Consider the following 18,186-nt stretch of genomic DNA (forward strand, 5'->3'; position numbering starts at 1 on the left):
ATGTTAGTCGTCATGTTTTGCGCGAGGATGCACCACCGCGTGCCAAGGCTGTGCGCATTCATTTGGTGATGCAATGTGAGTACTGACGCTCTCTCTCTCTCTCTCTCTCTCTCTCCATACCTCAGTCCATCTCCCCCACAAAATGCACTACACTCACGCTTTCCTACGCGCCCTCTACCAGAATAGCGCTACTGTGTAACAGTGCAATCAGGTGGCTGATGCTAACTTTTAGGGGGAGAAACAGCTATAGCTGCCTGTTCCTGCACTGAAAATGTCAGCGAGGGTGCTTCGATTAGCTGTACGCATTGTCAGTTCGTTCAATACCTGTGATTGATAATATGACATCATTTAAGGCGATCCCAAAAAATGATGTGAAGGTTCTCATCTGTTAAGGTTTTGGCGAATCGAAACTAGAAAGAGCCGATTATGAGCTTCTCACTACCAAAAAGCGAATCGACGACTTCCTTGCTCAGATCCTCTGCGGCGAACCAGAAACCTGTTCAGCTTCCACAGAGCGGAGCCCGCCGGAGCCATCATCGTTCTGCAGCTGCTTCTGGAGTTGGCACCCCTGCAGAGGAGTCGTTTTGGTCGGCCGACTGCGATGCCAGTTCGCGGAGACCTCTGTGTCACCCCTCGCTGGTAGGTAACCGGAATAGCGCAGCGAGGCGTTCAGGCAAAACCCAGTCCCACCAAACCCACTCCCACGGACACGGTCTCTCGTCCGCCCGTAGTCAGGAGGATTTATCTGAGCGGCCAGGTGTCAGCCGGGGAGGGAGGGAACGGAAGACGACGAGACACGCGCACCGACACCACCATCACCACCATCGGAGTGCCCGGGACGACCTGCCCACGGAGCCACGACATAAACACTCTCACGCGGCTCGAATGCCCACCCGAACTCAGTCTTTCTCCGAATGCTCAGATGACACGGCGTTTTTCTTTGAGCCACGGGACCACACACGACCCAGCTCGTCCACAAGCGGGGAGGCAGCTCCGCCGTCTACGGCTTCGTCTTCACCTGTACCCCCATCCTCCAGTCGCTCCTCTCGCCGGTCTGGAAGATCAAGCACAACATCCTCTGAATCAGACTTCAACCTTCGCCCTATTCTTAACTCCGTCTTTGGACAGGTAAAGCATAGCCACACTGTATGTGCAACAACAAATATAAATATGAAGGCAACAACAACAGCCAACAAACAAACTAAGGCTTGGAAAGACAGAATAGCCTATTATTACATAAGATAACTGACCTTTCTAGACGCCACAGGTGGCCTGAGCATGATTGTCTTTTAAGTAAGTCTTATTAGACAGGTAGTACAATTTCATATTGTAAACAAAAGTGCTGTCATAGCGGGACAAAACCCAAAGTGACGTTTATTGAGATTATGTGAATGTGATCCCGTATAGGCAGTAACTACATAATAACACAGTATCATGGTTCCTCACTGTTCAGTCCTGTAGCCAGGTAGTGAACATCTCATTTTTATCTTAGATACTAACAGTCGAGCGTCCTTTACACGTACACAGAAAACATGAAAATGAACTTTTGTGAGTTCGTTATTGTTATATCTCAGGTATTCTAATATCTCAAAGCTTGCTGCCGTGGCTGAACCGTTCTCTGTAATTATGAGGAGACCGGTAAATACCAGATGTCCACTGTGTTGTGGAATCTTGGCTATGGGGAATGTATCGCAGAAATTCGAAAACCGCTCACATTAATTATGAAAGAGATTTAGTGGGAAGAATGGGGTTTCATGTACACGGACACGCGCTCTTCGACTTCATCAACGAGCTGAGACCAATGGCTAAACCTCAGCTTCCTTGTCAGCTTCAGTAATGAACATGACTAACTGAACAAAGTCAGAGAATCTCATCTGTATAGTGCTTACACAATGGTTCTCCTCTGAACGTAAAATGAGAGTTTTAACGGTTTCTTCACGTTAACAGATTGGCAGTAGAATTGACTATGTAAGATATAGGCCGACGTGCATATCACAGTCTCAGATCATGTGGGCTGTGGATTGATATGGACATTCAGTGCCTTCTCCGTGATCAAAATTTTGGCTTAAACACCCAAAAGTGTTTTTATTATAAATGGTTCCTTGATGTGAAAATGTACAAATTTGAGTTTACATTTGTATTCAGTGTGTGACCTTCAGGCCACTTCATACATTCATTGCACACAGAACTTAGTGTTACAAGGTGCGTAGGCCAGGTTCAGACTGTAACTTTATGTGTCAGTCTATGGTAACATGTCTGTAAAGTCTATAAACATCTGTATATAGACTTTACAGAGTTTAACTGGCTTGTTTATCAACAGAGGAAATGACAAGACCGAGAAATTGATTTTATGCGTGTGTGTGGGTGTGTGTGAGTGTGTGTCTTTTTTTTTCATATTTGTGTTCTTGTTTGTTTGTGCGCATGTGTCAATGTTTGCTTTGAAGGATTAAACTACATGTGAGCTTGTGAAGTGTAAATTTTTTTTTAACCAAATCTATGTGACGCATGCATTTGATGCCGCTTGATGAAAAGCTGAGCTGTGATGTCCTCTGACCAATGGCCAGTTTTTTTCTTGCTTTGAAGCAGGGTACAACTGGATGGACCTCTGCATTCTATTTGCATTTGATATAGTTAGTTTATTCTAACAATTTCTAACATATCTATGATCTAGGGACAAACCAGTGAATAATCAACTATCAGTGTGTGCAAGCCTTATCTTAGACCAGCTGACTACTTCACCGACTCATGGAATTATACATAATCTAAAAAAAAAAAGAACAACAAAAAAATTTCAGATTAATTTTGAAGACTAACAACGATTACTAGCAAATGATGCCTTAATAACTGTTTTTTTTTTTTTTCAATGCCACAAAGTGACAATTTCCTGATCTCACAATTGCTGCCCAATAGGCATTGTGTTTGAGGCCCTAATTTAATAATAATGCCTAATGAAGCGTCGCCATGCTGTTTATCAGTGTGTTGTTTTGCCTGACGGCTTCTCACCCACTGTGTGAATCAGTGTGTTTGGCATAGACACCGTCTGTAGCTGCTCTGGGGTGACGCATAGGAGAGAATTTGTGTGTGTACGTGTACGTGTGTGTGTGTGTGTGTGTGTGTGTGTGTGTGTGTGTGTTTGTGTGTGTGTGTGTGTGTGTATGTGTGTGTGTGGTGAGGCAAAAGAAGGGGGTGATTATGGGAAACGGAACTGGGCGAAGCACAAACACATAAGTCTTCTCGAAATGTCGTTCCCGATTGAGGTGACACACATACACAAACTCGCGCACACACACTGTCTGCGTTCCAAACATATGCTACCACATACAGATGTCACCAGAGTGAAAAAAAATGTCCTTGAATGAAATTCCATTCCCTTTCCCCCTCTCAATATCTGTTTTTCCTCCCTCCCTCTCTCTCTCTCTCTCTCTCTCTCTCTCTCTCTCTCTCTCTTTGTTTGCCTGCCTCTGCTCATGACTTTATTATTTTCCTTCATGCGTTATTGTGCATTCCACTGAGATAGAATATTTTCTGGTACATTCCCTCAGTGAACAAAATTGTCTATTACATTCTCTGCCGTCTCTCTCTCTCTCGTTCTCTCGTTCTCTCGTTCTCTCTCTCTCTCTCTCTCTCTCTCTCTATTTGTCTCTGTTTCTCTTTCTCTCTCTATGTTCCTTTGGCTTCATGAGGCTTTCTAGAGGTCAGTGTGACCTTGTTGTGGTCTTCTGGGAGATGGATAGAGAAAAGAGAGAGAGAGAGAGAGAGAGAGAGAGAGTGAGGGGACTAAAGAGAGATCACAGAGAAAATGGAGCATCTGAGAGAGAGAAATTCAGAGGCAGTGGGTCAAGCTGACAGAAATGATTCCATTTGATACATTCGTTTGTATCGAATTGTACGTCCATCTCTCATCTTCCAGGAGTATGATGGATGGATTAGATCACGGTAAACGCATGACAGAACACACACACACATACACACACACACACACACATGCACACGTGTGCTCCTCCAAGGAGACTGCGCATGTAGATGTTGAAGGTCAACATCTCATTAATGTGACATAAAGCTTCAAGGGCAAATGACGAAGAACAGGGGGAAAGATGGAGTGAATTGGACTGGTAATTAGAAGGAACGGAAGAAAGGAGAAAGAGATTAGAGGACGAGTGTGAAGCGTGTGAGTGTGAGGCGTTTTGAGTAGCAGATATTGTCTTGAAACACCATATGGTGCGACTTGGACACATCGTCAGGGATGAGCCCAGGGTCATGGGGTATTTTGGGTCTTAGATCATTAGACACCCTCACCCAGGTGACCCAGTCGGGGTTGATCAGTCACCGGCTTGTGTCCAAGTAACAGGCTACACCATGGATTACCTCTCTTGATCCACAGCCACCTCAATGCTATTTCTACGGTTTCGATGATGTTCTTGTTGGTGGTTCTCCTTTCCTGCAACCCTCTAATGCCAAGGAGACTGAGTGTCTGATGTAGAGACTGCCCTGCAAAGCCCCTGAAGCCCACCTCAATGGGCTTGCAGCGGGCCTTCCACCCATGGCTCCTACATTCCTCTACCAGTTCAAGATATTTGGCCTTCTTGTGCGCGTGGGCCTGCTCCATCCAGTCTTCTCAGGGGACAGCGAGTTCCAACATACCCACTTGTTTAGAACAGTCAGATGTTACGACCAAATCTGGCCTGAGTGTCATCCTTGCAATCTGTTCCGGAAACTTCAGCTGCTTCCCTAGGTCGACCTTCAGCTGCCAGTCACGAGCTGAGGCTAGCAGCCCAGTTGAGCTTGCGTAGGTCTTGCGTGGCTACCAATCCCGGCTCGTCCTGCTTCCACAGAGCCTACCGGAATGCTATGTCTCAGCCTCGCTCCTGCCTGTTCAGCTGCCTCCTGTGCCCATCACTTCCTCCCAATTCTAACTGTGATGCCTGCAGAGGAGACTCTGGTGTTCGTTGAGTCTCTGTAGAGTAGGACCTCTCCTCTGGTGACCCTAAACTCCCCCGTCAGGCTGGTGAAAAGAAGCCGCATCTTGTTGGTGTGCCCATAAAGGGCAATGCTGCTTAGGCTCTTTGGCAGGCCCAGCCACCTACGAAGGAACTGGCTGATGTTGCGCACGAAGCCCCTCCACGATGGTCATTGGAACGTCATATATCAGCAGCGGCCAGAGAAGTCTTGGCAAGATACCACGCTGATAAATCCCTGTCTTGAACTTCCCTGGAAGTCCTGGCTTATCCACTGCTGATAGCCACGCTTTCAGCTCTGTACGAGTTGACTGGACCGTCTCAGTGGATCTCAGGGTGCGGTAGAAGATCTTTCCCACGCTCTTCGCGGGCTTCTCGGACACTGATGGAATTTGGACTCCTCCCAAAGAGAAACAGCGCTTTTCAGACACTCTTCCCTTCATCGGGACCAAGGACCTGGGTCTGGCCGGCTTGAGACTCATTCTTTCTTATGTAATGAGCCTTTCCAACCCTTGGAGGAGCCATCAGCATCCTGGTACCGATGTTGCCGTGACGGTCGGGTCGTCCGTGAAGGCTCTGATTGGGGGTTGAAGCGTGTCAGATCTGGACAGGGGGCCCTTACATTCCACTTCTGCTGACTTGACGAGCGTGTGCATCGCCAAGACAAAGAAAGACATGGATATGGTGCAACCAGTGACGATACCTTTTTCTAGGTGATGCCATGATGCAGATGTTGTTGTCCCAGAAGTGAACCTCAAAGTGAAACTATTGTAGTAGTCCAGAATGAGGTCTTTGATCTTCTCTGGAACATGGTATCTTGTCAGCGCTGTTGCCACAAGAAAAGTGATTGTAGTATCTGACTTGATATCTTAGGGCATTGCTGTTCACAGTTATTCTTTTACATATTTAAACTTGAATGGCTTATTTAATCGATTTTTACTGAGAATTCTTTTTGCAAAATACACAAATTTATTCTCTCTCTCTCTGTGTGTTATGATGTGCACGTAAAAGTTAGAATATGGAAGAAAGTTTATTAGATGTTAGGAGTGTGTGTGTGTGTATGTGCATGTGTGCGTGTGTGTGTTTGTGTGTGTGTATGTGTTTTTTTGTTTGTTTGTGTGTGTGTGTGTGTGTAGGTCTGTGATGGAATGTGTATGTTTGCATGTATGCGTGCTTGTGTTGACTTGATGCGAGTGAACAGACATAGTGTGATGGGTTGAAAGTTCACAGAGAGCCTGAGGAGATGAAGATAGATCAGGGGGGATAATGGAAGAGAGAAGAAGGAGCAAGGGCTCCAACACCCCACACTCCTCAGGATGAATCATCTCTCACAGCGAGAGAAAATGACAGAGGAGAAATTAGAGATAGATGGAGAGAGACAGACCAGTCAGGGAGAAATTGAGAAATTGCATGTGTTTTTTCTTGTGTATGAGAGAGAAAGAGAGAGAGAGAGAGAGAGAGAGATGGGGGGGGAGAAAGAGTGAGAGAGAGCAAGAGAGAGAAAAAGAGTGAGAGAGAGAAAAAGAGGGGGGGAGAAAGAGAGAGAGATGGGGGGGTGGGGGGAGAGAGAGAGAAAGAGAGGGGGGGGGGGAAGAGACAGGCGAAATGAAGGTGTTACAGACCGAGGAAATGAATGAAAAAAGAGAAGATTGAAAACAGGCCAGAATTGTTCTGATTAGTCTGAGAGAGAGACTGATAAATAGTTAATAGCGGTTTAATAACCCTGTGTTGAGTTAAGTGAGGGGAAGACAGCTGATAGCAGTGTGATGTATGTGTCCTGCAGAGAGCCAGTCAGGACATCCTGTACTGGGGCAGAATACCAGAGTATGGAAGACCTGATTCCCATCATAACCAACATTACTGTGGCATAATTTCAGCTAGTCTGTTACCTCATTGAGTTAAAGGCCACTTACCATTTATATGGGTTTGTGGGTGTCTGTGTGTGTGTGTGTGTGTGTGTGTGTGTGTGTCTGTGTGTGTGTGTGTGTGTGTGTGTGTTTCTGCGTGTGGTATTTTTAGCAGCCTGTATAAATGAGTGTTTGGATTAATGTCTTGTGCTCCTGCTGAGAGAATGGTACTATGCATGTCTGAATGACTCTCTCTTCTCCGCTTTCCTCTCTCCCTCCAGCAGAAACAGAGTGACGGATATTAAGAATGGTTTTTGGCAAAAAGACAATGGCAGCTCTCTTTCTCACACACCCACCTAACTTTATTCTCCCTCTCTCTCTCTCTCTCTCTCTCTCTCTCTCTATCTCTCTCTGGCAATCTTTCTCTCACTCTTGTTCTGTAAATCCAACACCTCTCTCCCTCCTTCTCTCCATTTCCTTACATCTTGTCTCTTTTAAAGACAGACCTTCTCAGCCTTTGCAGTCTTTTCTGAAATAAAAATAAAATAAATAAATAAATAAATGAACACCTTAAAGAGAATGGTATACAATTACGTCATGACATTTAACTCCCAGAAATTAAAACATTAATTCCGTTTTAATAACAGTAACAGGAAAATATCAGGGGACCAATATTTACCAGTGTGTTTTGTTGTTTTGTTTTTATTTTGAAATCCAGTAGGTGTATCAGTGGAAGACTTTCAAAGCCTGACTGAAAGAAAATAGGAGACAAGGGCACTCATTCACTGCAGTTGTTGTTGTTGATGTTTTTGTTGTTGTTGTTGTTGTTGCTTTGTGTACAAGAAGAAAAGCCACGGATACCGTCACGTGTGTTCAATTCAGTTTGACAATTTTGAAACAACAACCAGTGTGGAGATGTATGTAAGGGGTTTTCAAGGTTTGTAGGTTTTCACTGTCAGTAGTAGAATGGAAAACGTGTCAGAAGAAATACTTCCATTCGCTGCCAGCTGTATAATTTAGTCAGTTTGCTGACGAATTCACTGTCTGAATCACTGAGAGCCTCCAGCGACATTTGAAATGATGTTGAAAATCTGTCGAAGGCCCTATGTTTGGCAAAAACTATAGGTGCTATCAAAACAAATATGCTGTGACATATGAGATCATATAAAGGCGCATCATCTTCTGACGCGTGTTATGTCACATTAATTACGCCGTTAACGATGTCAAAGGGTCAACTGAAGTGATAAAATATGTTAACTAAAGTATTACTGAATGTATCAATGGTTTTACTGGTCACGCCTGGAGCCCTAATCATTGTTTTTTTTTTTTTTTTCACGCACTATGTTAAGCTGCATTAACAGCTGCTCTGAGCTGGTTTTATCTGAAAATGTTGGATTAAACATGAATGGCTAAGAAGACAAGCTAATTACTCGCTATATGACCCACAAAAAACGGCTAGAGGAGAATTGAGATTTGGTTTGACAGAAAACATAGTGTGTCAGTTTTGTTTGTTTGTTTGTTTGTTTGTGTTGTTTTTGTTCGTTTACTCCTAAAAAAAAAAAAAAAAAAGAATCTCTCAGGCATCAGTGAGCATGAATTCCGTCAGTTTAGAATGTGCCGGAATGATTTTTCTGTGTTTCTCAGGGGCACGTGTCCATGTTAGTGCTCTACATTTTCTGGATCAGTGATGTAATGTTTGTTGTTGTAAATTGCTCCCGGTAGACTCTGATTGGTAGGCTAGATTACAGAGCGGCACAATTTTTGGCACCCAGGTTAACAGATTATGATCACATTACGGATGAATGGTTTCAGTCAGGTTCTAGTTATTCTCACCATGAGAGAGAATAAGCGAGCACCTCCGTTTTCCTCTCTATCGTGCATTAATCTTCTATTTTTTGTTTTGTTTACAACATTCTCTGAGATGGCTTAGTCCATAGATCATGGTTTAGTATTTTTTGGACAGTCATAGTCTTCAGATGTATCGTTTCTGCCATGTATCACTTTTTGACTTTAGTCCTAATGTCTTTCGGTTGTGGTCTTTTAATACTAAACTTCTTTCGTTCGTAGAGACCTTTTTTTAATATTTCTCATCAATGGAAACAGTAGCTAAGTGATCTAGACTCTCTCTCTCTCTGTCTCTCTCTCTTTCTCTCTCTCTTTCTCCCTCCCTCCCTCTCTCTCTCTCTCTCTGTGTTTGTCTGTCTGTCTGTTTACAGCTGTTCTGACAGTGTATAGGGTTGAAGTGCCAGTCCACGCATGTGCTCAGTAAACTGTTATGATAAATGAATGGAAAATCAGAGACGTGTTTGTTTATTATTAATGTGAATGCTGTCCTGCTCTCTCTCTCTCTCTCTCTCTCTCCTTTCTCAATTCACATCATATGTAGGTACACACACAAATAGCAAAGTAACAAAAACATCTCAACACAACACATCTTAAATCACACAGAGAGGTCTACCCGTCATCTGAATCCAAACAGAAACGGTGCTGTTGTTTGCCCTGTGTCAAGGCAAAACTGTGTATAATTGCTACAGTATTACAGCACTAAGTTCTGTCTTGAGCATTGTAGTGGATTATTAAACAAACACTTTTAGGTGAGACTAAATTCAGTTTCCCTTATCCATTCACCCAAACACACACACACACACACACACACACACACACTTGTACTTCTATCTTTTTGAGGACACTCATTGACATAATGCATTCCTTAGCCCCTTACCCTAACCTCAACCATGACAACTAAATGCCTAACCCTAACCTTTACCCTAATCCTAACTCTAACCTGAATCCTTAAACCAAGTCCTAACCCTCAAACAGCCCTTTGAAGAAGTGAGGACCAGCCAAAATGTCCTCACTTTCCCAAAATCTCCTCACTCCCAAGCTCTAAAACTCAAACCGTCCTCACAAGGATAGCTGTAAAAGTACACACACACACACGGACACACACACACAGACACACATACACATAGGCAGAATAAAAACACTGTATACTGCTAAATGAATGAAGACAGTATTGAGTCATGGTGGCGGTTTATTGTCTGTTTCTGATCACATTTGAAAGTCAAGTGGAATATGTCTCTCTGCGAAAGGTCAGGAATGTTTGCTTTGTCCTAGATCTCCATGTAACATATTATGATGTTACGTAAATCACGGAGGACAACTTTGGAAGTTTGCCAGTAACATACTTGAAACAGATACCCTTGCGCATGCGTTTTTTTAATTGCGGTTTGTAGTGAGAGCTCAAGAAATATCCGTTTAATTCTGGATACATCTGCCTGCTGAAGTGCAGCATGGATTTTTAAACTGATCTAGAGAGTTCTAGAATGAGTCGGAATGAGATTAGTGGGTTCTCTGTTCTATTTTCGTACTCTGTGCACACTCAGGTCCACGTTTGCAGTTTAATTGAATTTTCCTTCAGTGTTTTGCCCGGCGGCTACTGGCTGTGACTGTCCTGAGTCAGTGTTTCATCACGAACCCGACTTCTCCTCCGTCCGCTTCCAAGTCTTTGTGTTACCATCACCACCACCCTGTTTTTCCTTCCCCTCAATCATAATGCAGATTCTCCACCGCGAACGCGTCTATCCGCTGCCCGTCTACCTGCGGCCCCAGTAACCACGGTTGCGTTCTGACCACACCCAATAACATTTGGCCTCTTTTATGACTACACTTCCTCCGATTTTCACCTCAAATTTCTCGCGCTAATCTTTTTATAAAATGCATCTCGGCGTCCAGCTTCTCCACGTTTAATCTCCAACATCCACCTTCTCTCTGTGGCTGTAGCTCCTGCGGAGCCAGGGGTGTAGTTGCTGGCTTGTGTCATTGGTTCAGACGCAGGGAGTGGTTCAGGAGGCTCTCCAGTCCTTACACAACGACCTGGAGCCAAAATATTTTTCTTCGACAGACTTTGTCAAGAACTGACAAACCTCAGCCTGAAACTGAATCAGTATGCCACACACACACACACACACACACACTCACAGATGCAGTCTTACTTACAATTTATATACTGCCAGAGTCATACAGTCTGGGTAACGTATAGACAAAAATATGACCCCATTGTCATGTATTTGCACGCGAACACGAATCATGTAACGTCTCACTGAATGCATGTGTGGTCAGCAGTACGTTGAACGCGTACATGTGCCCCTTTGTTTTACTTTGAGTGACGCGCGTTGCATATGTCTTGTGTGTATGTCTGTACGCATAGAATAACTTTCAGCCCTGGCGTCCGTTTTTTCAGCCGTTTCAGGTCACCTGTCTTTGTGTGTTTTTACGTGTGTGTGTGTGTGTGTGTGTCTGTGTGTGTGTGTGTGTGTGTGTGTGTGTGTGTGTGTGTGTGTGTGTGTGTGTGTGTGTGTGTGACTGTGTGTGTGCTCATCTGGCATCTGTTAAGACAGCATGTTTACACTTCTTTCTTTTCTCTGAAGTTAACCCTAAGGCCACTGTTCTCTATCTCTCTCTCTCTCTCTCTCTCTCTCTCACTCTGTCTCACTCTCTCTCTCTGTCTCACTCTTTCCTCCATGTCCTTTAAAGGTTGTTGCCATACTTAAGCCCCAGATGAATTCCTACATGGCGTCACACATGCTTCCACCGGATTCGTCAAGTAAATGCTGATGCTGAGAACGGTCCAACAATTCTTAATAACATTTCAGTGGAAGCACCACCTCTCCCTTAATTTATACTGGTGACGCCATCAACCAGTATAAAGGTGTTCGTAACAGTTCCAGGCTAACACTTGCCAGAACAAGGTCTTTGGTTTAGATACAAATATTCCATGAAGATGATGGCTACCCTGTCTCTTGTGAAAGTCTCACTGACTAGAACCTCATTTCTGGTATTACTCAGATTCCTCATTTGCCGTTGCTTTGTGTCTGTGAATGTAGAATTCTTCCTTTCTCATGGCTTACTCATCTCTCTCTCTCTCTCTCTCTCTCTCTCTCTCTTTCTGTCCCCCTAGGATCGTGCTCTGAGACCTGAGGAAATCGACGGTGAGTAATCAGTGATTTTTTGGATCACAGGAGGCTATTCCTCTTTGTATAAACGCTTATGCCTGTTCTTTGTACTGTAAACTTTCTCCATTGATGTCAGATCTTTATCTGAAGCTTTGCAGTTTCAAAATGCCTGTTTATAAATATTCCACAGAATAGAGTACTTAAATGCTTATCGCATATTTAACTGGAAAATACTATCAATTACATTTGTGACATGGATCATAATCACAATCAGATTTAAAATCGTTGGCAATTGTTTTTACCGCATAGCTGGTTTTAGAGGAAGTGAGAGCTATGGAAATACTTGAAAAAACAGGAGTATTATAATTCCGTTTACCAATTTTATGTGATGCTTGTTGTGCCGCAGAGTTACGGGAAGCTTTTAAGGAGTTTGATAAGGACAAAGACGGCTTCATTGGCTGTAAGGACCTTGGCAACTGTATGAGAACGATGGGCTACATGCCCACAGAGATGGAACTTATAGAACTGAGCCAACAGATCAACATGAACTGTGAGTGTGCACTCCTGGTGAGCTAACCCACATTTCTGGAGTGACAAGCCAAGTGCTAAGTTCAAGCCTAAAATATTTATATGTAAACCTCTTTCTCTCTCTCTCTCTCTCTCTCTCTCTCTCTCTTTCACTCTCAGTGGGGGGGCACGTGGATTTCGATGACTTTGTGGGGTTGATGGGACCAAAGCTGCTGGCTGAAACCGCAGACATGATTGGAGTAAAGGAATTGAGAGATGCCTTTAAAGAGGTGAATAGAAAACTCACTTTTTCACTGATGCGGTGCCGGTGCTGGTGCCGGTGCCGGTGCCTAATCTAGAACCAGTTCCACGCATTTCCAACAAAAAAAGACTGTTGCCGGTGCCAAAAAGCTGGCACCGGCACGGCTCCCCAGAATTGCTGGTCCAAAAGTTGGAACCACTGACGTCAGTGACTAATGGCCAATGGCTTGTTCGTGGAAATATCCAAACAACGGGAGATGCTCCTCTTCTGAGGAGCCGCAAAATGTAAATAGCGAAAGGAAAAAGCCAATGCATCAGACAATCAGCAACTACTTTTAACTGCAGTATTAATGCATCTGCATCAAAACTATCGTTTGGCTAACAAACTCAAAAACGATACTTACCCGTCGTCTGGAACGTAATCTGTTATGAGTGCTGTTTGCGGTCGCTAAGTGTGAGATGCAATGACTTTAAAAGTACATTTATAAAAAGCAAGCAAAGCAGATGCGTTCTGCCGGCCATGATTTTTTTTCCACGGAAAGTACCCTAACTTCCACTGTGTGACGTTCAGTTCTCAAACCTGTCGAAATGCGTGCCGGGCTCTCAAAAGGCAGCAAGCAGAACTGGCTTCACACCAGCGCCGGCACCGTCCTGGTGGAAAAGAGCTATCAACTGACACATTTTATCTCTCACACTGTTTTACAAAACATTCCAACCTGTACACGTGCGCTACATATTTCATAAACACTCATACACAAACACCGAGAAAAACATAAACACACACACACACACGTGCACTCACAAAAACAGAAACACACACACACATGCGCACCCCAAAATAGAAAGAGGTAAATATAAAAGTCACTCAGACACATTTTTTCTCTCTCACTCTGTTTTACAAAACACTTCAACTTGTACACATTACAGGCATCAAATGTGCACTAAATGTCACAGAAATATACAGACGCGCGCACACACACACACACACAAATGGACACATCAAAACCGAAACACACACATGCACACCCCCAAAACAGAGACAAACTCACACACACACACACACACACACACACACACACACACACACACACACACACACTCATTTATTCCCCTCTCTCTCTTTCTCTCTCTCTCACATAGTTTGACACAAACGGTGATGGGGAGATCAGCACAGCAGAGCTAAGGGAAGCCATGAGGAAGTTGCTAGGGCAACAGGTGGGTTAGATCAGGATCTCTCTCTCTCTGTCCAAACTTGTACTGAGACATATCTAAGTGTTTGTTCACGTATGTGTCATCAGGCTGTTATTGTCTGGAGAAATGGCGTTAGCCACACCTGTCATAAGATTTTCTTTCTCTTAGGTTGGCCATCGGGACTTGGAGGATATTCTGAGAGATATTGACTTGAACGGGGACGGACGGGTGGATTTTGAAGGTACAGTGGCTTTTCACCAAGTCCAGCACTTATTATATACACACCTTATTTGCATCTAAGGTATTAATTTATTGTACTTAAGAGACACTGATTTTTTTTAAATGAAGATAAATCAATATATGGACATAGGAACATAAGTCAACTTGTGGCCTGATATAAAACAGGAAGATGATAGGAAAGACAATCAGGGTGTTATTCGTTTGGAAACCGATACAAATTTAAAAGGAAACCTCAAAAATATTGAAAGTATGGTCTTCTGAGTGTTTGGCTTGGCTTTATGTCTGCCATTTTGTGCTGGGGCAGAGAGAGTGTGAGAAACAAACATGTCTTCTCTGTGCTGATTGGTTGTTATTCTGTTACTGCTTCGGAACACGCCAAGTTTTGTGCTCTCTCAGCTGATTGGTTGTTACACTGTTACTGCTTCAGAACGCGACAAGTTTTGATGCAGTTGTCTAGAACTTTCCGTGCTTTTAAACTGAGAAACCACGCACATATGTTTTCCCTTATTAGTGATATATTTTGACACAGAATGTGACATTTTTCAGGTTTTTGATCGATTTAAATCTCTTTTTAATTCCTAGAATTTGTGCGTATGATGTCTCGTTGAGCGAGAGGTAAACTCTGGGGTGGTCCAACATCTCTAGCGAACATTAGATTAACGTCCTGACTCCCATTGGTCAGTGCAGTAAGACGATGGGCGGAATGTTCCGGAAAGAGGTGCTGAACTGAGCCAACTTTCCCAAGGACAAAAACTGGAAAAAAAAAAAAAACCAACACAAAAAAAAAACCCAACAACAAAGGAGTCTGGACCTCAGAGAAGAAAAGTGATCACCACAACAGCTCTCTCCCAAAACACACACACTCACACACTCACACACTCACACACGCACACACACACGCACACACACACACACACACACACACGCACACACACACACACACTCTAACACTCACACTTTCACACACTTGTAGCTGTATCTGCACTTTCTCTCTCTCTCTCTCTTTTTTGTTTTATTTTGACATAAAGAGCATATAAATCTTTTGTGCATATAATTTGGGGATAGTGGCCCCCCTCTCCTTCAATATGGCAATATGATGTCTACTAAATGGTGTCTCTATATGTGTATGAGAAAGAGATGAAATGTTCTAGAGTGTCTTTTTCTTTCTTTTTTTTTTCAAAGAAGAACATGCACCGTGGTCCGTGTGTGTATAGTTAATCTTACGAACCGACAAAAGGTTAAAACCCTATTCATTTACGCTGCTGAACAGACTGACACCTCCATTCTGTGTGGACCCCCATCCCCACCCCCCCACCCCCCCCCCCCCCCCCCCCAAAAAAAGAGAAAAACTTTCAAGGAGAAACGGAGAAACGCAAACTTCAAAGTTTTAGCATAGACATGAAAAACTCACCTCTGTCTCCTCATAGATCAAAACTCTCTCTGTCCTCTACTACATCTGACACTAGACAAAAGTCAGTCTTGTCTGTTTAATGTATCACTGAGCTCAGAACTGTAATTGGACCCAGAGTATGATGTACTTAGCTAGAGTTTATGTGGTCTGATCTGATGGATGGCTGTTTTGTTTTTTGTTTTGTTTTTGCCAGCAAGTCCTTTGACAAAGCATGTCATAATTCTTCTCATGTTCATTCTGTCATCCAGATCAGTATGTTTGAGGGCCTGTGTAGACTGATCAAACTTGACCCTGTCTTTGTCTGTCTGTGTGGAAATATTTACAGATACTGGTTGTCTGCATTTTAAATGTATTCTTTTTTTTATGCCAATTTTTTGCATGCCAAAAATCCTATCTGCACTCACCTGTGAAAAAGTCATTTTAATATGTCGTCTTGAAATAAATATTTGTGTTAAATCAAGGAGTTGTGTTATCATTGGCCCTACTAATTCCACGGACGATGAAAGCTCTTTAAAACATGGCCAAAGGATGACCACGTATTGACACTTTTACAGCTGTGGTCGGATACTTGTAAGTTACGTCCACTTTTAAGTGAACCTTGATGCCCTGATGTTTTTGGCATGTTTCTGTTTTTACATAGTATACAAAATTATCAACGCGGTTGACTTTCCCAGCGATTGGAACAGAACGTTCAAGTCGTCATGGCAACAAGCTCTCTTCAGACCCAGACGGGACAGGTTTTTTATCGTTCCTTCACCACATGCCAGTAAGCTTAGTTGATAACAAAACTGACTCCACCATGTGGTTAAAACGTGGAAATATTCATAAGCAATTTACAAATATCAGGTGGATTTCTGCATCAAATAAAAACTGCGCTAAATACTCTAAATCCTGCACTATGACGGGCGTGAAGTGTGTCGTATTATCCACGAGGGACTCTACCACGGACACACATGGAGGAATTGGAAAGTTTAATTATTTGCTCTTTATAGCAGATTCAATTTTAATGCATGTAATTTAATTTAATTTAAAAATGCTGTCGTGGGGTTTTAATCTTTGGATTGGTCACCTGAAACCATAATCCACTTCAAGGTTAGTTTGCATGCTCGGTGACACGCAAAGCGTCCCTTGTTACTATAACAACTCGATCCTTCATTCATTCTATTGGAGAGAGCCAAGAATGCGCTGTATCGCAACGCGTTGGAGCAACGTGATTGGACATCACAAGAAGTATCAAACCATTTTGGTAATACATGTCGATTCATCCAGATCATCAAATTGCCATACATGTCCAGTATCTTCTCTTTCCTATTAAAAATAGCCGCTATTTTTGCAGAAAAGAGTGTATTTGTGATCGTTAAAAAGGTACTCTGCAGCTCTAGCTTCGAGTAAGTGTGTAACATAACTTCCGCGGCAAGAACGTAAGTAAAACCATTTTGAGGAAAGGCGCTTCATGGTTTCTAAAATAATTTTTCTCTAAACATTATTCAGTGTCGTGTCACCCCGTGAAGATTCAATATATGCATGTACCAAATTAAAACAGATCTTTTTGTTAAATTTAGAATCCCCCCCTGTGGTCGTGTTGCTGTGGTCTTGTCTTCCGCATTTTGCCAACTGAACACTGTTGCAAATCAACCAAACTTGCTGAGGACTGAGGACCGTTTCCCCAAATCGGTCTATTGCTGAAAGATGATCCTTGACTCTGCCTCTTTTAACGTCTTGTGATTCACTCGACTATCAGCCTCTAGTGGCTGAGTATCGTAAACGTTTGGTAGTGGTCCTTATATCCACAGTAACGTATAAAGAGAGAATTTAAGAAATCGTGTTCTTACTGCACCCTCCCCAAGTTTAGTTTGGTATTAAATGAAAGACGTCTAAACAGATGTGTAAGTCACTTGTATTTTCATTTTATTTCTTTGTTACGTTTTTATGGGGCTTCAGGTGACGCAATTCACATACGGAACCCTTATAAGTTCCATGTGACCACAGAACAATATTTCTGAAAGGAAACTAACCCTGAACTCTGAACTCTGCAAAGCCAGGTTTACCACTAAATAAGACAGAGTTTCACTAGGGTGTCTCTTTTCCAACTGTAAATTTGAGTGTGTATTGTTTGTATTTGTTTTGTTTCACGGTGTTTACATACAAAGGTTTATCAGCCATATCACATATATTTTAAGACGAATGTGCACATTTCTTAGAAACGTAAGTATTTTTTGTTTTCTTGTTTGTTTGACAGGGATCGCTCAAAGGAACACATGATGGTTAATTCTGATAGAAATTATGGGACCTGATTCTTGACTGAGAGGGATCCAAACACGGAACATGCTATAGGGGTACGCGATAAGATGATTAGTTCAAAGTTTTTGATAATTGCTCAGAAGGACTAGATGTGATACAGTTAACTGAACTGATAATGGGCTAATGATCGAATCTAAGGTGCAAGTAATCGCTCAACATCTGCATTGACACTCTGCTGACAGACTCTGGGTGGCGATATCTCTGCCGCCCGTTCACTTAGCACGAAACTGTGGTTTGATTTCCAGCCACTCTTGATTTGTGCATCGGCTTTCCTAATCCCGCCTATATTTCGATGTTCGTCCCCTCATTTGTACAGGGAAGTGAAAGTTGATATATATATTGGTCACTGGTCTCACGTTGTGATTCGCCAAAATCTTTGGTTCCGACTCGTAATACATATTTTAACTTTTAACAGCAAATGAAAATGTAGAACCTGTGTCGAGTGGGTGAACGTGATTGGATGTTTTGATCGAAGTCCAGGCCCCCTTTTTTTTTTTAATCAACCAGAGGTTAGGTTG

The 18,186-nt window shown here is 43.0% G+C and overlaps 1 protein-coding gene across 1 annotated transcript; it reads left to right on the forward strand.

The window, feature by feature from the left end:
• Nucleotides 1-426: 426 nt before the first annotated feature.
• On the forward strand, nucleotides 427-14,564 carry cabp1a (calcium binding protein 1a). Its single transcript, XM_030780236.1, has 7 exons — nucleotides 427-1,128; nucleotides 11,763-11,793; nucleotides 12,164-12,307; nucleotides 12,445-12,554; nucleotides 13,666-13,740; nucleotides 13,885-13,957; nucleotides 14,539-14,564. Exons 1-7 carry the CDS (start codon nucleotides 427-429, stop codon nucleotides 14,562-14,564), a joined length of 1,161 nt encoding a protein of 386 aa, XP_030636096.1.
• Nucleotides 14,565-18,186: the final 3,622 nt, after the last annotated feature.

The sequence above is a fragment of the Chanos chanos genome, chromosome 1, assembly GCF_902362185.1.
Source record: "Chanos chanos chromosome 1, fChaCha1.1, whole genome shotgun sequence".
NCBI lineage: Eukaryota > Metazoa > Chordata > Actinopteri > Gonorynchiformes > Chanidae > Chanos > Chanos chanos.

Bases quoted from the DNA above. Each gene is read 5' to 3' on its own strand.
- cabp1a (XM_030780236.1), top strand. From the start codon at position 427: ATGAGCTTCTCACTACCAAAAAGCGAATCGACGACTTCCTTGCTCAGA. The intron at 11,794-12,163 runs GTGAGTAATCAG...GTTGTGCCGCAG, and splicing joins GAGACCTGAGGAAATCGACG to AGTTACGGGAAGCTTTTAAG. The intron at 12,555-13,665 runs GTGAATAGAAAA...TCTCTCACATAG, and splicing joins TGAGAGATGCCTTTAAAGAG to TTTGACACAAACGGTGATGG.